General features: G+C 38.1%; 1 protein-coding gene across 4 annotated transcripts in view; it reads left to right on the top strand.

The window, feature by feature from the left end:
* Positions 1-24,219, top strand: part of NSF (N-ethylmaleimide sensitive factor, vesicle fusing ATPase) — a 157,631-nt gene that overhangs the window by 41,808 nt on the left and 91,604 nt on the right. For all 4 annotated transcript variants that reach the window (XM_027625135.2, XM_027625136.2, XM_027625137.2 and 1 more), the window contains exons 4-8: positions 2,085-2,124; positions 10,505-10,671; positions 13,460-13,567; positions 13,969-14,044; positions 16,987-17,142. In XM_027625135.2, coding sequence (XP_027480936.2) covers positions 2,085-2,124; positions 10,505-10,671; positions 13,460-13,567; positions 13,969-14,044; positions 16,987-17,142 — 547 coding nt within the window. The remainder of the gene's footprint in view (positions 1-2,084; positions 2,125-10,504; positions 10,672-13,459; positions 13,568-13,968; positions 14,045-16,986; positions 17,143-24,219) is intronic.

Below are 24,219 nucleotides of genomic sequence, written 5' to 3'. Positions count from 1 at the left end.
CTAATGAATATGATACGAATAGTTGCTGTCTCATATTACAATGTAACTTGCTGGGCTTCCTAAAGAGTAGAAGGATTATGATTACATTTATGACTGTTGATGGATTCTGTGGCGGGAAAACTGCCTTGCACTGTTGCAGGCACCCAATACATACTTGAGGAGCACTGCAAGTACCAGTCTGCATCCTTTACTCCCTTATCATCTTACTTGTGCTACTTATCCCACAGTCCTCAGCAATGTAATGCAACCCCTACCTTCTGGTATGCTAATAAGCATTGATTTACTCCCCTGGAGGTTGAAGGAAAGAGATCAAACACTCTTCAGGGATCTATTGAAGGTCTCTTGAAGCCCTCAAAAATTATGGGAGATCTTTACTCACAATTCTCCTTTTCTCTATTTGGATGCCTCTTGATTATGAGGACTACTATTCTAGGTACTCTTGCATGTATTAGCTCATTTAATTCTCAAAACAACCCGTGCTCGCTTCGGCAGCACATATACTAATTCTCAAAACAACCCCATATGATAGATACTATTACTGTCATCCTTTGGGTCTGTCTTTGGAATTGAAGTACAGAACCTCATTGTGGCTGCTTTGTGACCCAAAGTCTGGACTTACCCATAATGCTGCTAAATTTCTCATTGGCCAGAAGTGAGATGGGATATTACAGAAGAGGGCATGAAGGGCAGAGAGGAGGGAGAAGCATCCTGTGCTGAAAGAGCTACAGGGGAAAGCAGGTGTTGCACATATTCACAGTGCAGCCTCTTCACCATCCACCTGCAAATCCGCACTGCTTGATGAGTAGACAAAATGTGGATTTTCAGCCAAAAATTATTTTTCCCACTGTTCTTTGAAGTGTTATCAGTAGTGACTAATTTTGAATCCATACCAAGCCAGTCCTAAAATCCTGCCTAAACACAGTCTGGCCTGCCTCCATATATTCTTGCCGTTGTAACCAGTCTGGATCTGGGAGAAGCTAAAGTCTAGTTGCAAATGCCTGAAAATCCTTTGGCTAGTACAAAGAGTAATCAGGACCATCTAACAATTGGAATCGCTGCTTGGGTTTCAAGCTAGATTAGTTGACCAGCTTTAATTTAGTTTTCATGAATTGAGTGTCTTTCTTTTTGAGATATTATAGCAAACAATATAAGTAACCATAGTACATTTAGAACACCGAAATATTATCTGATACTATGAAGGCCTTCAGGAGCAATATACTGTGCAAAGAAGCATCCTACTCAATGATACCAGTTTTATTGTACAAAGGCAAGCTTTGTATGTTTTCAGTTAGATGTTCAGATATAAACTATAGCATATAAGTATGTTTCCTAGGGATGCCTGGGTGGCTCAGTCAGTTAAGCAGCTGCCTTTGGCTCAGGATGTGATCCCAGGTTCTTGGGATCAAGCCCCACATCAGGCTGTCTACTCAGTGGGAGCCTGCTTCTCCCTCTCCCTGCTCCTCCCCCTGCTTGTGCTCTCTTTCTGTCAAATAAATAAATAAAATCTCTAAATAAATAAATAAATATGTTTCCTAGGGCCACTGTACAAAGTACCACAGAGTGGGTGGCTTAAATTTATTCTCTTACAGTTTGGGAGTCTAGAAGTCTGAAATCAAGGTGTCAACAGGGCCATACTCTGTCCGAAGGCCTTAGAGAAAAATCTGTTCCATGCTTAGCTTCTGGTGTTGCCAACAACCCTTGATGTTCTTTGATTGGGAGATGTGTCACTTCAGTCTCTGCCAACACCATCACATGACTTTCTCCCCATGTGTCTGTCTCTTTTCTTCTTGTAAGCACACTGGGGTCATATTGGCTTATGCCTACCCTAATTTGATAATGACCTCATCTTACCTTGATTGCATCTGCAAAGACCCTATTTCCAGATACGGTTGTATTCCCATGTGCCAGGGGCTGAGACTGCAACATGTATTTTTGTGGAACACAGTTCAACACACAACATTAAACCACATTTTGATCTTTGAATGTGTTCCTGTTACAAAAATTCATAGAAATCCCTCTTTTCCTCATTTCTCTAATTTTGATTGATTTGATTTTAAGTTTTTTTTTTTTCTTTTATTTTACAGCGAAAATGGGCTGGACTTTCTATTGGGCAAGAAATAGAAGGTAGGTATGTTTTTTAGCTGCCTGATGCAGATTTTCTTTATGAGTTTCTTATGGTTGTGGATATCTGTAAAATTTTCTATTACTGGTTGTCAGGCCATTAAACATTGATCCTATTTAAGTTACTGGTTAGATATATGAGAATGGAAAAGTAAATAGTTATGGTATTTACTTCTTGACTTGCTATTCTGCCTGAAAATTGCAACCTAATGGGGGAAAGAATATCCACTTATTCATAGCTCACAGAAAAGTGTACAGGGTAAATAAGTGCACAGATATTACCACTGGGAGCTCTGCGTGAAAGTGCTAAGATAGAACAGGAGTGAATGAATTGATTGGAGACTGGAAAGTCAGCCAGAGAAATCTTCTTAGGCACTGGAGTTTTGAGCATGATTATGAAGTAGGGGGAAAGCATTACATAGTGGAGATAAGGAAGAAAGACTCTTAAGATGAGAAATAATATCAATAAAAGGCATTCATATGGGAGCAAGCAAATCATAGGCAGTGCTCAGGAAGTATGTTTGCGTGATTGAAAGGATTTACCTGAATGAGTTCTATTAAATGATGGGAGTATGCAGTTAGTGGAGGGCCTAAAAGTATATACTGGAAAGTTTGGATTTTATTCAAAGACAGTTGAAAGCTCCTGAGAATTTCTGAATTGAGCCCATCAAAATCCTGACTTTAGAAAAGATTCTGATGTCGGGTGCCTGGGTGGCTCCGTTGGTTAAGCGACTGCCTTCGGCTCAGGTCATGATCCTGGAGTCCCGGGATCGAGTCCCACATCAGGCTCCCTGCTCAGCAGGGAGTCTGCTTCTCCCTCTGACCCTCTTCCCTCTCGTGCTCTCTATCTCTCATTCTCTCTCTCTCAAATAAATAAAATCTTAAAAAAAAAGATTCTGGTGTCAGTGTGGAGGATAGTGAGGAAAGGGGAGAATTCAGGAGTTAAGGAAAATAGCTTCGTGATCATTTGACTTGCCTAGACTTAAGTTGAATAGGACTTTGGGAAATTATGGCTATGGAAAACTTCTAAAAGTCTAAGATGTATTGGGGGCGCCTTGGTGGCACAGTTGGTTAAGTGTCTGGCTCTTGGTTTCGGCTCAGGTCGTGATCTCTGGGTCATGAGATCGAGCCTGCCTTGGGCTCTGCTCTCAGTGTGGAGTTTGCTTGAGATTCTCTTTCTTCCTCTGCCCCTCCCACTTGGGCTCTCTCTCTCTCTCAAATAAATAAATCTTAAAAAGTTTATGTTGAAGAGAAATAATTGGTATTACTTGGTGATTCCATTTTACTGTATACTGAGATGTGTTTTCTTCTGTGTTTGTTTGGAAAGATAAATTATTTAAGGGAAGGGTAGCAGTATTTAAGCAAATGCTATACTTTTTTAAAATTTTTATTTTGAAGATTTATTTATTTATTTTAGAAAAAGCACATGCATGCATGCAAGCAGGAGAGGGGCAGAGGGAGGAGAGAGAAAAGCCTCAAGCGGACTCCCCACTGAGTGGGGAGCCTGATGTGGGGCTCAGTCTCATGACCCTGAGATCATGACCTGAGCCAAAACCAAGTGTCCAGTGCTTAACCAACTGAGCCACCAGGCACCCCAAATGTGCTTTTTTTAATGAAGTGTGTATCAAGTCACCATAGTTGACTTGGGAAGGGCATGGAAAGCAGCTTCTGACTTCAGGAGGAAAAAAAGACTAGGCTACTTGTGGATCATAAGCCAAGAAGCTGATAAGCAAAAACTGGCATTGTCTCTTAGGCACTGTGGCAAATTGAGAAAATGGGGTATGAATCTTCTTGTCAGATAATTTCCTGTCAATTTCATGGGTACAGCAGGAGAAGGAAAGAAGAAGCAAGTATAATTAAGTCAGGTTTTTTTCTGCTTGCTTTTCTTTTTTAAAAATATTTTAAAGATTTATTTGAGAGAGTGTGCATGAGTGGGGGGAGGGACAAAGGGAGAGAATCTTCAGGCAGACTCCTCTATGAGCTCAGAGCCCCACCCAGGGCTCAATGCCGTGACCCTGAGATCATGACCTAAGCTGAAATCAAGAGTTGGATGCTCCATCGACTGAGCCACCCAGGCGCCCCTTTCTGCTTGCTTTTAAAACCTAAAAAATTTCTTATTTATGAAAAGTTTGCAAAAATAAGAGAATCCCTATATTACTACTTTTACCCAGATTCACCGATTATCATATTTTTAAAATTCATTCTCTCTCTACACACATGCCTGCATACACACATTTTTTTTCTGAACCACTTGAGATTAAGTTGCAGATATCATTCCTCTTTACATCTAATACTTTATTATGTATTTCCTGAGAACAAAGATGTGCTCTTACAGTAATTGAATTCAGGAAATGAAACATTAATATAATTAAACATTGAAACTTTAATCTGTAGTCCATAATTCAGTTTTGATAATTGTCCCAGTTATTTCCTTTACAGCCCTTTTCCCCCTTCAGTATTAGGATCCAGTTCAGGACTGTGTATTGTACTTAGTCATTTCTCTAATCTTCAGCTTTTTTGTTTTCCTTTCATGACGGTGATCTTTTTGTCATATAAAAAAATAAAATCTTAAAAAAAAAAAGGGGCGCCTGGGTGGCTCAGTCGTTAAGCGTCTGCCTTGGATTGAGCCCCACATTGGGCTTCCTGCTCCGCGGGAAGCCTGCTTCTCCCTCTCCCTCTCCCCCTGCTTGTGTTCCCTCTCTCGCTGTGTCTCTCTCTGTCAAATAAATAAATAAAATCTTAAAAAAAAAAAATGACAGAACAGTTTCTGAAAAGGTCAAGTAAGGAAAAAAAACTTTTTGAAGAAAACATAAGATGGGGAGTTGTTTGGTCAAAGGGTACAAAGTGTCAGTTATAAGTTCTGGAGGTCGAATGTACAGCATGATGACTATTGTTAACAATATTGCATTGTATACCGAAATTTTGAAAAGAGGGTAGATCTCAAGCGTTTTCATCTCACATGTGCACGTGCGCGCACACACACACACACACACACACACATACACACAGAATGTGCCCTGAGAAGGAGGTATATTCTCTGTTATCAGGGTGTAGTGTTTGCTGTATATCCGGAAGCTCTGCTTTACTGATTATGCCGCTTAGAACTTCTATATTCTTACTTATTTATTGTTGGCCACTTGCCCTGTTTTGTACTGGGAGTGGTGTGTTAAAATCTTAGTGTTTTCCTGTTTTTCCTTGCATTTCCTGTAGTTTTATTTTACATAGTAGTTTCTGTGTTATCTGGTATGTAGATATTCATAACTGTTATATTTTTAATGTGAATTGTGGCTACTAGCATCATAAAGTGTGCTTCTTTATCTTGTTTAATGTGTTGTAAATTATACTTTGATGTCAGGATCACAGACCTTGCTTTCTTACTGTTTTTAATTTCTCAGTATTTCTTTGCCCATCTCTTTACTTTAGCCTTTCTTATCTCTGTGTTTTAGGTGTGTCTGTGGCATACAGTACAGAATTGGGGTTTGCTTTATGAGCCAATCTGAAATCTTCTAATAGGTGTGTTAGGCCCGTTCATGTTATTGATATGACTGATATATTTGATCTCACTTCTGTTATTTCACATTTTAGTTGTGTTTCTCTTTTTGGCATGTTGTCTTTGCTATTTTTGAATTTTTATTTTGGTATTTAGGAGTGTTTATATTTTTGTTTTAATTACTTTTGCATTTATATGTCTCATAGTCCCCTTAGGCCCCTCCTTTTTTTCCTTACTTGACCTTTTCAGAAACTGTTCTGTCATTTTTTTTTTTTTAAGATTTTATTTATTTATTTGACAGAGAGAGACACAGCGAGAGAGGGAACACAAGCAGGGGGAGAGGGAGAGGGAGAAGCAGGCTTCCCGCGGAGCAGGGAGCCCGATGTGGGGCTCGATCCCAGGGCCCTGGGACCATGACCCGAGCCAAAGGCAGACGCTTAACGACTGAGCCACCCAGGCGCCCCTGACTTTTTTTTTTTTAAGATTTTATTTTTTTATATGACAGAAGGACACAGCGAGAGAGGGAACACAAGCGGGGGGAGTGGCAGAGGGAGAAGCAGGCTTCCCGCGGAGCAGGGAGCCCGATGTGGGGCTTGATCCCAGGACCCTGGGACCATGACCTGAGCTGAAGGTAGAGGCTCAACGACTGAGCCCCCCAGGCACCCCTGTGCTGTCAGTTTTAAGTGATATTCTTTGACTTTCATCTGTTGCCTGTATGACATTTCATGATCATTTTCTATTTCCCCCTTTCTCCTTCTACTTTTTTTTTAAAGATTTTTTTAAAAAAAGGTTTTGTTTATTATAGAGAGATAGAGAGCATGAGCCAGGAGGAGGGGCAGAGGGAGAGAGAGAATTTCAAGCAGCTCTGCACTGAGCATGGAGCCCGACCCGGCTTCGATCTCACGACCCTGAGATCATGACCTGAGCCAAAATCAAGAGTCAGATGCTTAACCAACTGAGCCACCCAGGAGCCCCCTCTTTGTTCTTTAAAAAATTTTTTTTAATCTTATTTTTGTAATCTGGTTATTTTCCTCTTCTTTCACTGCCTCTTACTAAATATTAATTTGAATCTACTCTCCCATGGGCACTTTGTAATTTATTATTTTTATCTTTTTCTTCAGTTTCCTCCCTGAGTTTCATAAACTCTAATTGCATTCTTTTGTCTATTTGTGTTCTTACATTTTAATCTTCTGATTATAGATGTTTTGTTATGTCTACATACTTGTTTGAGGATATTTAATTCGGTTTAAAGTGTTATATATATTTTTTTCTAGTTCATGGTTGATTTTTTGGGGGGAAGACACTTTATCAGCTGAAATGCTCTGGTATTTTGACATACGTTATGTTTTCTTTTTATAGTAAATTTGTTGTTATTTTTTTCAATTTTTGTGGGTTTTTTTTTTTTTTTTAGTTAGAAGGAACTTAAATATTGGGGTTATCTTTAGGTGGCTTTTTTTTTTCCTTTGTGGAAATAGGATGAGGGCTAAAATTTTCTGATTGGGCATGAAAATAAAGGAAATTACTTTAGATCTGGGTAGTTGGTGGAGAGAGTTGCATAATTAGTGCTTTCCACACTTGCCTGGGAGAAACACCTGGAGAGTTTGTTTAAAAAAAAAAAAAAGGATTCCCAGACCCTTTCCTTGCGAAGTCTGATTCATGAATCTGTGTTTTTAACACTCCCTGTTAAGTGATTCCTCAGCCACATTTTGGGAAACACTGACATAAGTGATTCCCTTAACTCTAACTCCCTCACCTGAAGCCTGGTGAGAAGCTGAGGCAGGGAAGGAGTTCAGCACCAGAGTGAAGTAGGTCAGTGCATGAAACCAGGATTCCTTATTTACAGACATTGGCAGAAATAAAAATGTATGCTTATTAAATCTAGTGAGAAAATAGGTGTGTTTGTAGTGTAGGTTTCTTCTTCAAAGTTATTTTTCTAAATATAGTTAAGACTGCCTGAATTTAACCTTTAATGTAGATAAATTCTATCGTGAAAAGGTATGAAAATTCAAGATTATAAATCTTGATGAGTTGAGAAATGTGTTTTGTGACAAATTATGTTTAAAGCATTCTTCTGCTACCAGAAATGGTTGTCTTGATTGTAAAGTCAGTTCTTTAAAAGGCGAATCAAACGGGCACCTGCTGGCTCAGTTAGTAGAGCATGTGACTCTTGATCTTGGGCTTGTGGGTTTGAGCCCCATGTTGGGTGTAGAGATTACTTTAAAAAAATAAAATTTTTTTAAGTGAATCAAACAGACGTAATGAGCAAAATTATAAAACTAAGTGATTGGGTGGGACTAAGGTGCATATAGCTTGTGGCAAGGAAGAATTTGGGGGCCTGAGTGATGTGGATGATGTGGCCATAAAGGAAGAAAGCTGGTTCAGTGTAAGTAGCAATGTGGGCACAGATCGGATAGGATGTGTGGTATGAAGGGGAGCGCTAATTCAAAGATTCTGAAACAGGAGTTCTGTCTGTAAGGTGAGAATTTTTTTTAGTCAAGTCAGTGAGTGTGAAGGAATCTTCTAGAAGAATCATTTACATATTTAAGTATTACGGACTGATGTCCAGTTAACACATTTTTGACCATTATAGTGTATGCCTTTCATTGTGATGTCTTTTTATTCAGAGCACTGCCTATAACATTCTTTGCTTATAAAAATAATTTTTATTAGTCTTTGGCATTAAATTTCTATTAATCATAAAATAAGAAAACATTCTCAACCTTATAGCCCTTCTTTGCTCCTGTATGAAACCTTCAGGGCCTCTGTCCGTTTGGGACTGACAGTGGTGCTGACCATGGTGCTGACCATGGTACTGACAGTGGTGCTGTCCATGGTACTGACTGCAGGATTTGTAATTGTAACAGCTTGGTCTTTTCTGTTAGGAAAACTGACCTCAAATTAAAGCACATTTGAAAACTATAGTCAGTAATAATGGTATTTTAATACACATATTCAAATTTCTTGATATATAGATGACACACACATGTATATACACACATAGGTGTATGTGTATATGTGAATACACACATGCATAAATACACATGACATTATAGAATTGGTTTTGAGTCTTTAATGCACAGAATGGTATCATACTTATGAATCTTTCCACAGCACAGTTTTTTACTCAATATTATATTTTAATAGCCCATCCGTCTTTTATACATTTAAATTATACACATTTTATACATCTAAATTATACATATACATACAATTAATTTATAATTATACAGTTAAATATACATCAAGTTTTAATTTTAATTGCTGTAGAGTATCCCATATTCTGAATATGCCACATTTTTTTCATCATTCCCCTACTGATCAGTGTTTTTTCAATGTTCAACTGTTACAAATAATGCTGCAAGGAATCTCTCTATAGATCTCTTTTTAGATAAATGTTCAGGAGTCTTTTTGATACAAACACCTGGAAATGGAATTGCTGAACCAACTTATTCATTTTTATATTAATATTTCATTCTGTACTTATCTTCACTATATGAGGAAACAATTAGGCTCTCTTGCTTATGAAAATTACTTAATGTGTAAACCTGTACTTTCTGGAAAATGTTAAGAAAGAACAAAACACCCAGAAGTGGAGGCAGGAAAGTCTTTTGAAACTTTCAGCTGAGATTTGAACTTACTCTTTGATCTTCAGTGAATTTTCTATTGAAAATGTTTATCTTTATGTGTCCCCCTTTACAGTGGCAAACCAAAATATTAAAATGTGATTATACAAGCAATTTCATTCAGAGAATTTATAGAAAATCTTCAGACATAACTCAACTGGCTAGACTATAAGAAGTGAGTTTAGAACAGAATTTAAGGTATGGAAGAAACGTGAAGGTTTATGTAGTTCCATCTTCTTATTTTACAGATGTGACAAAGGCACAGAGAGCTAGATGATTTACTTAGATTCTTGTACTTAACTAACAGAATCTTTTTTTTAAAGATTTTATTTATTTGAGAGAGAGAGACAAAGATAGTGGCAGAGAGCATGAGTGAGCACAAGTGAGCACAAGCCAGGAGGAGAAGGAGAAGCAAGCTCCCCACTGAGTAGGGAGCCCAATGTGGTGCTGGATCATGACCTGAGCCGAAGGCAGCTGCTTAACTGACTGAGCCACCCAGGTGCCCCCTAACAGAATCTTTTGAAACACAGACTCCAACTCCAAAGTTCCTTTGTCTTGCCTCCTTTGTTACTAGCATGGAGATTTGGTTTTTTGCTGTTACATGCTGTTCATATAAAGATGAGTTAAAAACATGGTCCTTGCCTTCTTTTACATGTTGTACATGAAGTACCCACTCTTGAGAGTACTTACTTCCTGGCTATAGTGGTGCTCAGTAAATATTTTTGTAGTATTAAAAAAGAAATGTCAAACTCTAAGTTGCTCTGGAGCAAACCCGCTTAGTAAATTTTGTTTCTCGAGTTTTTTTTTTTTTGTCCTACACATACTAACTTGCTAGGGCAAAAGAGTCCACACACTTCTCACGTTAGCTCTTGCTTGTGTCAAACAAAAATCTTGTTTGAAAGCAGCATGCTATGCCAACTCCACTGGCACTTCCTAGGCTGTCATTTTGTCCTCTGTTAAATGAGAAGGAGGAAGATGTAGAGACCGTGTGGGAAGGGTTGTGATTTCCCATAAGTGTCAGGTGAGGGTAAAGGTAGAGGGAGAGTGCTGGTCAGTATGTCCTAATTAATTCAGAGGGGAGCAAAATCTCCAGTGGTTTTATTATTTTCTTTAATCTGTGCCTGTGTGTCCCTCCGGTGACAGCCATGGAAAGCCCCCTTTTGGTCAAGTTCTGTTAGGCTTCATTTATGTGCAACTTCTAGTTACTCGAAATGCAGTAAGTATTTGGTGTCTTTGAGATTTTAAAAATGCTTCTTCTTTTTTCCCCTAGTATCCTTATATACATTTGACAAGGCCAAACAGTGCATTGGCACAATGACCATTGAGATTGATTTCCTGCAGAAAAAGAGCATTGACTCCAACCCTTACGATACTGACAAGATGGCAGCAGAATTCATTCAGCAGTTCAACAACCAGGCATTCTCAGTGGGACAGCAGGTGGTTTTGAATTTTCTTTCATTCCTCCCACTTAATGGGCGTTCCAGTCTCTGTAGTTGTCCAAAATTAATTCTACTTTTTAGAAATTGCAAGGAGCTTCACATATGGACTGATATATCCAGTTGAGTGATAAAAAGTGATGGAGATGTGTTTACTGAACTTCTAAGTCCAGTCAGAAAAATTCTAAAGTAGCTCTTAAGTTACAGTGTCATATTTAATTACAGCAGCTCTTTACCCTGTAAATTTGGGAAGACTGCAAACTTATATGTCTCAGATTTCTTACTTTTCTTGTTGTGGGACATTTGTTTTGTCTGTGGATCATTTACTGATATATTTCTGTAGAAAAGTAATTCTTAACTCTTTTGGTTATAAACTAACCTGAGAATCTTAAGACAAATATGTATATATATTTGCAGGTTTTTCATGGAACATCTGAAGCCCGGATTTTCTATCCTTAAAAGTGATATTGCTGATCTTGCCTTTTTTTGGACTTCAGTTAATATATTGTTAACCTCCTACGAAGAAATTCTGTTCTTTTAAAATTTTACTTAAAAAGCTGTGTGAGTTCATAAATTGCTGCTTGTTTGAACGCATAAATAATCATTGCTCTTTTGACCTCACCATTATATTTGTCTCCATTTTTGTGACTTTCCTTAATTATTCTAATTCTTTCCTCCTGTCATTCATAGCTCCATAGCAGTAGTTCTCAAAGTGTGGTCCAGAGACTTCTGGGGGTCCCTGTGGCTCTTTCAGGGGGTTTGTGAAGTCAAACTTATTTTCATAGTAATACCAAGATGTTACGTCTCTTTTCTCTTATTCCCTCATGAATGTACGGTGGAGTTTTGCAGACTTTGTGATGTGTGCTAGCTCATCAGCACACTGACTGTTAAAGCAGACATGAGGGTCCAGCTTTCTTCCATTAAGCAAGACATTAAGGAGATTTGCAAAAATGTGACAGTGCCACAGTTCCCACTTATGTTTTTTATTTTGGGAATTGGTGGGTTTTTTTTTTATAAATTAAAAATATGTCATTTATGTTCACACAGTGAATTTATTGTCATTTTTATATTAATAAATACATTTTTAAGTTTCTTGTTCTAATTTTTACTATGGTGAATACCAATGGATATAATCCATTTAAACAAAGGCTCTTCAGGGATTCTCAAAAATTTTTAGGCATATAAAGGGATCCTGAGACCAAAAAGTTTGTGAGTCGCTGCTTATGGCATTCTGATAGTGACTTACCTAGACTGTCCTTGCAGACTCTTATCTGGGTAAGTGTGTGGAACAGTCAGGGAGAGAAGTGGTAGAAAGAACTAGCTCTTGGAATAAAGGAGTGTCACTTCTTTGGATTCTCTCATCTAAGTGAAATGGCATAAATCTGGAAGAACAAGACCAGGGATCTGGATAATCCATACATTATGATAATCAAGCTTTCACAAGTGAAACTGAATCACTGATAGACAGAAAAAGGTTATAGTGCACTTATTATTTATTTTTCAGAGTATTAGAATTAGAATGAACCTCAGAGGTTGTCTTTTTTTCCTCAGAGGTTATCTTGTCTAACTTCCTCATTTTGCAAATGAGTAGTTTTTAAATTCAGAGAAGGTAAATGACGTGCCAATGGCTACACAGCAGGGCCATAGCTGAGACAAGAACCCATTAGTTAATTGAACAGTTAATTAATTAAACAAATATTTACTGGATAACCTAGTATATTTCAGCTACTATTTTAGTCCCAGCAGATCAGCAGTGAACAAAATACACACATTTCCTATTCTTACAGAGCTTACTCCCTAGTTGGGGAAGATAGAAACAAAGTAAGAACTGCCACGCACTGTTAAGTACTTTGATGTAGGTAAAATGGTGTACTAGAGACCCAGCGTGGTACTGCTTGAGATTAGAGGGTCCGGGGAGGCTCCCCAAGATGACAGTCCTCTGATCATTTGTTGACCCCCTGTCCATTGCTTTTTGAGCTGTGCTGTATTCCCTCTGGATCCCGACACTTTTTGATGAATAATTATGCTCAAATTGCTTACCTAAACGTCACTGTTTTTGCCTTTTCCTTTAGCATTACTACTTTAATAGAAGATGCTTTGGTATTTGTAATCATTTAAAACCCAGTAGCATGCAGAGGTCTATAAACCCATGAGAGAAAAATCCTCCATAATACAGAGAAGAAATAAATATCTTACCCCAAATCACTGTTCTTCGTATTGATTCCCATTTGTAGTGTTCAGTAGTGGCAGGACTGGCAGTCAGCTTTGCCTGCCGTAGTTACTGTAGCAGGTAGAAGAGGGCCTTGGCTGTAGAAGGCACTCAGTAAACACTTGGTGAATGAGTCTGCATTCAAAAGCTGTCTGTGCACTTGTATGGCAGGGATTTGTATTGGTGGTGGAAAGGCATGAATCTTCGAGTTGTGGACCCAGGACCCCAGCTCGAGTCCTCGCACTCTCGTTTACTATGACTCTGGCTTCTGTTGCTTAGGCCCTCCCTGGGTCTCAGCTCCCTTACTAGTAAAACTGAGGAAGACTCTCTGTTTCCGAGAGAGTTCATGAGCATTAAGTATAGGACCTCCTGGAGTGTTTGGCACATGAAGATGCTCAATAAATGTTAATTCCCTTTTCCTCTCATTGCCTGTGTGAGTAGTTTGCCTGTGGAGCAGAGTTGAGAGGGATGTACAGGAGAAAGCTGCCTTCCCTGCATTTGGAAAACACTGGTGATGATGTGAGAATCCAGCCATTATATCAGGAAGTGATTTTTCTCCTCTTATCTCTTTTCTACGTAGCTTGTGTTTAGCTTCAACGAAAAACTTTTTGGTTTGCTGGTAAAGGACATCGAAGCCATGGATCCTAGCATCCTGAAGGGAGAACCCGCGACAGGTAAAAGACAGAAGGTATGTTTTATTTCTAATAGTCACTGTGATGTGAGTTGTGCAGATTAATATAACATTCCTAGCCATTCTCTTGCTCAGTGTTTTCTTTCATATTATGTACTCTTTCTTATTTGCAGACTTAATAGTAATTTGAAATTTGTATGTACTCGTAATCCTGGTTGAATGCAGATGATATTTATTGCACACAAATAATAATAAGTCAGGCATTATCAAAGGATACATGCATTGAAATTAAATAGAAATAGTAGAAGGTAGGACAAAAATAAATGTAACTTAGATGATAATTTGGAAGATTTGCTTTGCTTGAAGAGACTTTACTTCCCCCTTCATTTTTGGCCTTGCTTTGGGAAGTCCAGAAGTTCACTATTAGGCTAACTACTAATTATTGTCTTTCTATACAGATTGAAGTAGGACTGGTTGTTGGAAACAGTCAAGTTGCATTTGAAAAAGCAGAAAATTCATCACTTAATCTTATTGGTAAGATTTGCAATTTTTAGAAAAGTCTGAATGAAGTGGGACTATCTCTGTTATCGTACGTGACTCAACTACCGTGATTTTCAAATCTGGCAGGAGAATAAGGGCACCTCTGTTGAGAAGGCTTATCACATAATCACACAGTATTTCATCACCGTCTGATGTGCTGATACAGAGAAAAAGTTTAGGGCACCTGGTGGATCAGTCAGTTAATCATTTGCCTTCAGCTCAGGTCATGATCCCTGGGCCCTGGGATTGAGCCCCATATCGGGCTCCCTGCTCAGTGGGGAGCCTGCTTCTCCCTCTCCCTCTGCCTGCTGCTCCCCCTGCTTGTGCTCTCTCTCTCTTTGTCAAATAAATAAATAAATAAATAAATAAAAATCTTTAAAGAAAAAAAAATTTAACGCCTGGTAGGTGGCTCAGTTGTTAAGCGTCTGCCTCCGGCTCAGGTCATGATCCCAAGGTCCTGGGATCGGGCCCCGCATCGGGGTCCCTGCTCGGCAGGAAGCCTGCTTCTCCCTCTCTCACTCCCCCTGCTTGTGTTCCCTCTCTCTCGCTGTCTTTCTGTCAAATAAATAAAATCTTCAGGAAAAAAAAAAAAGCCTAAAACCTTCACTAGATCATCATTGTCCAGTAGAAACAGAATGTGGGCCATGTGTAATTTTTAATTTCATAATGGTGACAGTAATCAGGAAAAAATACAGAATAAAATTGATGTTTAAACTTTTTTTATAAGGATTTTATTTATTTGAGCGAGGAAGTGAGCGAGTGAGAGAGCACACGAGCAGGGACAGCGGGAGAGGGAGAAGCAGACTCGCCTGCTGAGCAGGGAGCCCGATGCGGAATTCGATCCCAGGACCCTGGGATTATGACCTGAGCTAAAGGCAGATGCTTAGCTGAAGGTAGACGCTTAGCCGATTGAGCCACCCAGTCGCCCCTAATTTTTAAACTTTTAATTTTGAGATAAGTTCAGGTTTATGGAAGATTTGCAAAAATAGTTCAGAGAGGTCCTGTATGTTTCACCAATTTCCTCGGTGTTATATCCCAAATAATCATAGTACAGTTACCCAAACTAAGTTAACATGGTTACATTGCTACTAACAACTACAGATTTTATTTGTGTTTCACTAATTTTTTCATTATGTCCTTTCTGTTCTAGGGTGTGATTCACAATCTCACACTGCATTTAGTTGTTTAGTTTCCATAGTCTTCTCTGGTCTCTGACAGTTCCTCAAGCTTCCACTATCTTTATACGCCTGGGTGCATAACGTGTCTATATGCACGTTGGGAACTGGTCAGTTATTTGTAGACTGCCCCTCACTTGGTGGTGTTTTAAGTGTGATACTAACATCACTTCTATTAGTGATTAAGGTAAATGGTGAATGTGCAGGTAAAGAAAGTCTTCGCAACAGATTCACAGCTCAGTCCTACTCTTTTATGTTAGATAATGCAGATTGGACTCTAAGAAAAGTAACTCACCAGAATGATGATGTCATTAACTGTATAGTAATTCTGATTTGGGGTGATTTTCACTATGCTGATGTCTTTCCCAGTAGAAAGTAGAGGATTTTCATTGGTTGCACAGCATTATTTCCAAGGTTATTTACCTTCAAATATGTGACCTTTTTTCTTGATCTATAAATTATCATTTCCTCCTTACTGTTTTTTCTTAATTTTACAATAAAGTATTTGTTTCATAAAATACAGAAACATTCACTCAAAAACAACTCACACACTCTAAAATTTTAAAATTTGATTCTATTTTCATAATGTTTTATAATTTGTTTGTTGCCTAACATATTTCAAACCTCTTAATACACTCAACAATATAATTTTTAATGACTATATATGTTTTTATGGATGTAGGATTTATCAGAATCTCCTGTTACTGATCCATTTCTGAAGTGATTTCTTTGTGTTTTATACACCTTTCATAAACCTTTTGTTAAGGTATCTTAAGGGAGTTGCATGACTTTCATACAATGTGGATATTTCTAAGTAATTCATGCAAAGGTGTGATTGATGGGCTTTTTTCCACTGATCAATAAAATTGTGTATTGATTTAGCCTGCCGTAAATTTGGCCACAAGAGGGCAGTAGAGTGTAATAAATATATTTTTGATTCCTTTATAAAGGTAATGAGTCCTCAAAACCCTAACCCATAAAATCACCATCTAGGATAAACTTTTTCTAATGTGACCTGTTAGTCTCTAATTTAAAAAAAAGATACCATTTTCTTTTTTGTTTACAGTAGAGTGAACTAAGGTACTTTTATTGTTTTTGAAATGGCTAATGTGGTTCTCTTGAGTTTCTTTAGGTGGCACTATGACATTTAAGTTAGATAATTTTTATTTGTGAAAAGTAGAAAACGTGAATTTTGAAATCATTAAGACTTTAGGATGATTTTAGACTTTTGTGTGCAAGTGGGGTAAAAAACAAATAAGACATCAGACTTACTCAGTGCATCCTCTCAGGCTAAAGGGTTATATACACAGTTTATAAACTTAATCTAGATAAATATATGTATTTTTAAATACACTTGCTTCAGGAGCCTTGAGGGATTGCTAGATTTCAGTTGCATTTCTAGCAACTAGTGTTGTCTTCATCAGATGTACACAATGTGTTTCCTCTCATCAGCCCAAGTTAGTTAACTTTGTTAGGATTAGAGGTTAATAAGACCAGGCTCCATGGATTGATCACAAATGGACTACCACGTGAGTTTAGACATTTCTGAAATGTTCTACTGGCCCTAAATGGGTCCAGACAAAGTAGTTAACATAGCAAAACTCATTCTTCTTATTAGAAAATCAGCTAAGAGCATGTTCATGTTTGCATAGGGTAGCTTCTCTAGCTTCTCTATTCATTAAAAATGCCCAGTGATTTCTGTCTTTTTTCACCCAGTAATGAAGTTCTTGTTTCACATTTGATTACCTTTGTTTGACATAGGCAAAGCTAAAACCAAGGAAAATCGCCAATCTATCATCAATCCTGACTGGAACTTTGAAAAAATGGGAATAGGAGGTCTGGACAAGGAATTTTCAGATATTTTCCGACGAGCATTTGCGTCCCGAGTATTTCCTCCAGAGATTGTGGAGCAGATGGGTGAGTTTAAAAAGGAAAATTTGATAAAAATCTTGTTAAAAAAAAAAAAAAGAATGCAATGAAATGAAATCTTTTTTAAAATAATGTTCTGAAATTATTTTTCAGACCTGCCAGTATATTTTTGTTTTAACTTTTTCTTTTAAAAAAATGTTCTAAAATTTTTTTTAAGTATTAGAATTTTTAAAATTACATTTTAGTTTTATAGGGAAAATAGAAATATTTGGGGTTACTTTATCTTATTATTTATTAATTTAAGTATGTGTATGGACATTTTTAGAAATTTCATTTTATTTATTTCTTTATGAATCTTTTTCTCTAGGGCATATTTAGGAATTTCACCTGACTCTAAAGATCCACTGTAGGTCTAAGATTTACCCTGCTGAATCATCATTACCTACTAGACTGTGGGCATTGTTCTTATGTTAGCTACCGCTTCTTTTTATTGTGCTGTTGCATTACCCAATTAGTACATCTTCATACCTAGTAAATGGATTCTTGGCATGTTTTTCAATTAGATAAGTTTGATCCAAAAAGACAAATGCAGGATATACATGGGAGTTTCCATATTGCATATAAAGAAATGTGCTATTCATTTATCATTTCCTTCTTGAAGGTTTATTTAATTTATCTGTGTGTGAAGTGGCTTTATTTGCCCTAGTGGAAATGCTGTCATGACTGTTTTCATATCCATATCATAGGTTGAATTGGAATGTGAGCAATAGAATATCTGAGAAAGGAATTTATAACATAATAGCTTCTGGCAGACTATTAGTATAAAAACAGTATCTAAAAAAAACCTGAAGGAATATGAATATATTACTCCCTTCACCTCCATCATTCTTTATCTTTACATTGCTACTGGCAGATAAAAGTATGGTGGGGAAAAGAACTGCTTTCTAGGCACTAAGTGCTTGGTTCTATTAGCCTCCTATTGTTGGTAGCCTTTCTGCCTGGCCGTTCACTCTGATAAATTACAGGCATAGCACACACCTGTTCTCTGGGTAAAGGTCGAGTTTGGAGTTGGATTAAGAGAAAATGACAGAGACCCTCATCACCTGAGTTTTATACACCTTGAGATGGCAATAACATACTTTTTTTATCTGAACGATAACAAAGGCCAAGTCCATAAAAAACAGAATTTTAATTTGGAACATAGTAAAAAATGTGGTAATTCACTATCTTGGTAATGTGTATTTTGAAGCAGAGTAAGTCCGTAAAGCTTTTTGATTAAGACATGGAAATTTTATTTGCATATATTTTGGGTATCAGGAGAGATAAAAGGATGATTTTAAATGTTCTGTTATTCTTATGGCATATTTTTTACTCGTTTTCAAGGCTGAGCTCAGTGCAGAAACAGTCTAATGATTCTGTTTCTTTGAACATTTATATTATCCGGCCAACAAGTAGAAAAACAATGGCTTCTGTAATAAGCTATATTTTTAATTATATTATAAATATTTTCTCACAGTTTTTGGAAGCTATCAAGGATTCAGTTATTCAGATATGTGTTTCCTGTTTGTGCATTATCCAAACCCTGCTCATGAGGGCCTCTGTCTGCGGTTGGGCAGATAATACAAAAGGAGCAAAACTCATATTGGTTGATTTGTGACTTTGCCAGCTGTTGGAGAGTTTGGAATTAAATCAAAACAGATTTGGAATTTTTGAGTGAATTTAATCTGTGTTTCTGCAATCCATATTGAAATCAGTTAAATTATAATCATTTTCTTTTTGTTATTGTGAACATGTGTTTTGACTAAGAATCATGGATTTCAATTTTGTTTGTGAGGGCTACTATCCAGAACCTTTTTTGTGGATTTATTTTTCTAATATTTTTACATTAATTGGATAAAAAATGAGTTCTGTTCTTAAAAAAATTTTTTTTTCTCTTTATGGCTTTTTGCCAGCAGGATGCATGTTATCAATTTGATTTAAAAGAGAAAAAGTATAAAACTATCTTTGCTTTTGAGCTAAATTGAAAGACATTATTTTCTTTATTCTGAATGAAGATTGTCAGTGTCCTAAAGCTCATTTTTATGGTAAAATGGCTGAGAAATAATTCTCTTGCTATGCATATGTCATTCCGCATTTTCCATTAGAGTCTTCTTTTTTCTTTTGAGTTTTGGGGGAATTACGTAGTGGAATACCTTATTGCAGTCCAAGAACAGTGTGGTTATAAAATTCTCATTAGGCTTTGGTAAAGGTATATAAAAGTATAGATTGCTATATTTGGATAGAATATAAAAACAACCCTGTACAAGTTCTTTTTATTATACCCTGTGTTCTTTTACCCTGATAGGTGGGAACAAAATTGTCTGATTTTTTTTCCTCTCTCTTTATTAACTAAATAGCTAAACTTCTATGGTTTGGGGATCCGATTGGACACTGGGTCTGATTGTTTCAGTCAGTTAAAATGGAAAAAAATAGTGATTAGAAAAGAATAATTTATGTAGGTTATGGGGCTGTTTTGTTTTGTTTTAAGCAGAGAACCTTTTTTACTTTTGGCTTGAGACCAAATCATTGTTTACCATGAAGTCTAGAGTTATGTCTACTTTGTAAGTAGGAATCCTAACTAAATGGATCTTTTTGCCTATATATCAAAGTTGCAGGTTCACAGAGTGATAGATTTAGAATTCTCTTCTCTCATTGTGTTTATGAGTGATAATTTTGCTTCTAGGTAAGACAGTTCTTTCCTTTTGCTTGTAAAACTTCATGTTCCTTTCCACGATTGTGGATGTAGTTTGGAAATGTGCAGAATGTTGTGGTGAGGTATATGAAGACCAAAGGGCTAACCAGAGGCACACAGTGATGCAGGAACATTCGAGGTCAGGTGAGGTCAAACACATGCAGTAAATGTCCTAGGAGCACGTTCTGAGTCCCATGGTGGAGGTATGGGCATCACAAAGTGGAGTGTGAAAGTCTCGGTGAATAAACTCAGAAGCTGATTGCTGTCCTTGAGCACAGTCAGGTGTCTGTTGAATATATACTTGTGTTCAGACATTTACCACACTTACTCCTTTGCACGTGGTTTTGTGGAGAGTGTTGCGGATAATTGATTGAGTCCCTCAGTTCTTGTTGTGGCTCTTTTGTTGGCAAAGATAGAGATTCTGTAAAGAATCTTCATTTTTCAGCATCCCTGGCAATTACCCCTAAGTTGTAAATGCCAGGGCAAAAAAACCCACCAAAAATCCTCTTCAAAGGACAGTGGAATGATTGTTAAAGAATTAGCATCTCTTAAAGTAGTTTTAGGACTAGGTTTACGTGTAGCCAAGGAAAGGGGCTTTGGCAGAAGTTACCCATTTTAGAGCTGGAAGGAAAAGGGTGTGCAGACTGAGAGGGCCTCCAGCCTCACGCTGCCTTTTGGTGCCTCTATACCTCTCAGAGATCCAGGCCACCTAGCAGGGAGGAGAGCCTCCCTGTGCCCCCCTTCTTTGAAACGACTGTTCTTTTTGGTCCCCTTTCTCCATGCCTCCCTCTCTAAGCCCATTTTCAATCTGTATTTTTAAGATTTCTTTTGAAATTCTAGAGGAAAGCAACTCTTCTGATACCATAAGTGAAACTGCAGTTACTCTATGGAGTAGAGCACCGAGAAGATAAGGAGCCTCTCAATCATATGCAGACATCTTTCACAAGCTAAAAACAGTGCAAATAAAATACGGTGGAAGAAAGGGCACTGAGGTTTTGTATGCGCCATATTTGGGAGAGAGGGAGTTCTTGCTCAGATTAACATAAACACTGACACTCTTAAGATGCATTTTCACACCCCCACTCATGAGGAGAGATTGCAATTTAAATGGGGGTTAAGACATCTAGCCGAACTCCAGGGCTCTGTAAAAGGAACCCTAAGGCTAAAGAGCTTATCTGAAATTTGAAAAAAAGAAAAAAAAAATGAAGCTTTCTGACATTCATCTTTTTTCCTTGTATTAGTCATAACTTGCTTTTCAGCTATATTTTAGGTTTTGAATGCCAACCTGACATCTGTTCAAGTCTGCCTGTAATTTATTAGGAAAGGAAAAGAAAGCAGTTGCTCACTAGTTAGAGATGCAAAACTTCCCCCTTCTGCTTTTCCACCAAATACTTATAGATGATACTTGAATATGAAGAAGTAATAATTTACTAATTTACTAATTCCGACTTCGTATTGGGAAATTTGTAAAGTTTTTTTTTTTAATTAGAAGAAGAAATGGCTTATGGCCATGTGATTTCCAAAAATCTCTAGAACAAGATTTAGAGCTAAAGCACACACCGTAAAAAAATACTATAGGTGCTTTTTTTATAAGTTGAAATTTTTAACCTTGAATTAATTCTTGCATTGGTTTTAATTTTTTTTAAAGATTTTATTTATTTATTTGACAGAGACACAGCAAGAGAAGGAACACAAGCAGGGGGAGTGGGAGAGGGAGAAGCAGGCTCCCCGCTGAGCAGGGAGCCCAATGCGGGGCTCGATCCCACGATCCTGGGATCATGACCTGAGCCAAAGGCAGACGCTTAATGACTGAGCCCCCAGGCACCCCTGGTTTTAATTTTTTAAATAAAATTTACTTACATTTGAATAGAAATAATGTAGCTATGCTCATATCTCAGAGTCAAACCATACATAAATTCAGTCAGCATTTTTTATTAATAGATAAACTTTTAGAAATAAATCTTTACGAAGGCAGAACTGCCTATAGAGTCTAAGCTAATGGATTAGATTTACTGGCAACTACAGGTGAGTTACGGATCAGTAATTGGGTCACTGGTCTGAGTTTGAAACTATATGTCCAGCAGTAAGGAAATAATAAACTATGCTACATGCTCTTACCCTTGCTATGGAATACAGTGAAGCGGGTCTTAAAATGATACAGTTGTATCATTTTAATGTATAGAGCTGTTTTAATAAGAAATATATATAAAACTGAAAGTTAAGTGCATTACAGAAGTCTCTCTGAACACACATTCAGTTGAAAAAATATTATGTGAAAGGGGAGTTAGGATGGGAAATACAGGGAGATTTTTGTTCTTTTACTCTCTGTGCTTCTACATCTGAATGTTTTACTGTGATCTTATATTTCTACTTGTGTAGTTAAGAAAACAACCAAAAGGTAATATCACAGGCTCTTTATCTTTTGTGGTGGCTTCACTATCAGCACAACAAGGGAACGCAGGAACAGATGTGTCCCACGTCCTTCATGAGGTTTCTGTGGAGGAGAAGAGTACAGGGGTAATGGGGCCCCCCAGGGCTTTGATGGCAGCCCCTGACAGAGGGGAGTCAGAGACACCTGTCCTTTTCCACTGAAAAGGTAAAACCAGTTTCCTGATATGTAACAAACTACTTCCTCCTGTTACTTTTTTGCATTATGCTAATGGGTATAAGTAGTTTGTACTTCCTGCAAACCATGAGAACATTTGCATCCAGGCCTTTACTCAGCTGTGGAAGCCCAAGAGGGTAGAGAGTGGGACGCAGAGTTTCTGATGTGTGAGGAACTGTGCTTGAATTTGCTCAGTCCCCCTCACACCTTTCCACTGAGGAATCTAGCTCCCGTGACTCCTGACATAAAGTGGTGGTGTTTCTTCCCCTTTTACTCCCATATTTAGATTGGTGATGATGTTGATGACAGTGGTAGCCAATACTCCTGTAGTGCCAGGTGCTGTTCTAAATGCCTTACATATATTAACTTACTTAATTCTCACCACAACCTTGTCAGGTAGATAGTATATCATTCGCATATTATGGAGAAGGAAACGGAGTCTCGAAAGGTTAAGTAACTTAGAGCTAGTAAGTGGTGGAGTCGGATTTGAACCCAGGCAGTTTGGCCTCAGAGGCCATACCCTTAACATTTACATTGTTTTTCTCTCATGAAAGCCTATCCTATAAAACTGCTAAAATGGGCCTTCTCAGCCCCACTTCTTGGGGCTTCTGAGGCGGTCTTTGAGAGAGGTAGAGGCAAGGGTTTTTCAACTGTGGCATCATAGACATTTTTGGGCCCGATCATTATTTGGTGTGAGGCGCTGGCTGTCCTGTACATTGTAGGATGTTTAGCAGCATCTTTGGCCTCTACATCCTAGGTGCCAGTGGCACTCCCTCCCTACCCCTAGTGGTGAGAATCAAAAATTCTCCAGACATTGCCAAAATGGCCCTTGTGGAGGGGGGGGGGGTGCAAAATCACCCTTGGTGATCTAGTTACAAGCCCCTGGCTTCTCTTTACAGATGCAGAAGCTATGGCCCAAGGTTACTAAGCAAGTCACAGGCAGAACTAGGACTAGAACTTGGTTCTCCTGATTCAGGAACCCTTGAAGGAGGAGAAGGAAGTGACTTACTAAGTTTGTCCAGCTAGTAAGTGGCCGAGCTGGGGTTGGAAGTAGGATGTCTGGTTCCAGAGTCCGAGTTCTCAGCTGCCTCTCCAGGTACTGGAGAGATGGAGCCAAGAATCAAGGAATCAAGGAAGCCCTGAAGTTTAGGTCAAAGAATATTTTATGATGAGTAAATAAGTGCCACTTTTGCCTTTCTCCCTTAATTAATTCTCAAAGAAATTTACAAAGCTTTCCATATAGAAAGGTTCTGAGAACTTAGACATGACAGGTTAGGAGGGTGGGACGGAAGAGAGGAGTTACTAGAAACCCTGAAGGTCTGTAGGTCTGGCCTCACCCCCCCCCCACCTTTGCCCCATATGCAGGTATAAGTAAGTGTTCAGAAAATACACTGCAGAAATCAGACTTCTGCATTTAGGTATTTAGGCAAGACAACTTTCTAAACTGTTTAAACTTTTCCAACCTCTCTGTCTCTTCTAATGAGTTAAACCACCTCCTCCTCCATATTCCTCTCTTCATCCTCCCTGCTTCTCTTCCTCTCCTCCCCCATCCCCTTTCCTCTTCCCCTTCTTTTTGAGATTAGTGGCATTAGTGGCACAAAATCTCAGATTTTTGTGACGGCAGGAGGAATACATTGACTAGGAATATAAAGATCTCTTTATCTGTTTGGGTTTTACAGTTTGAGCAGAGAAACTGTCCCAATTGAGATTTTTCAATTTTCTTATTTCTGGCAGATTTTCTGGGACTTAAATGTGGCAAAAATCAGTGGACTTCTCTTGGCCTGGAGAA

The sequence above is a fragment of the Zalophus californianus genome, chromosome 16 (assembly GCF_009762305.2).
Source record: "Zalophus californianus isolate mZalCal1 chromosome 16, mZalCal1.pri.v2, whole genome shotgun sequence".
NCBI classification, from domain to species: Eukaryota; Metazoa; Chordata; class Mammalia; order Carnivora; family Otariidae; genus Zalophus; species Zalophus californianus.
The sequence above is the reverse complement of the archived record's forward strand: the minus strand, read 5'-3'. Positions and strand labels throughout refer to the sequence as shown.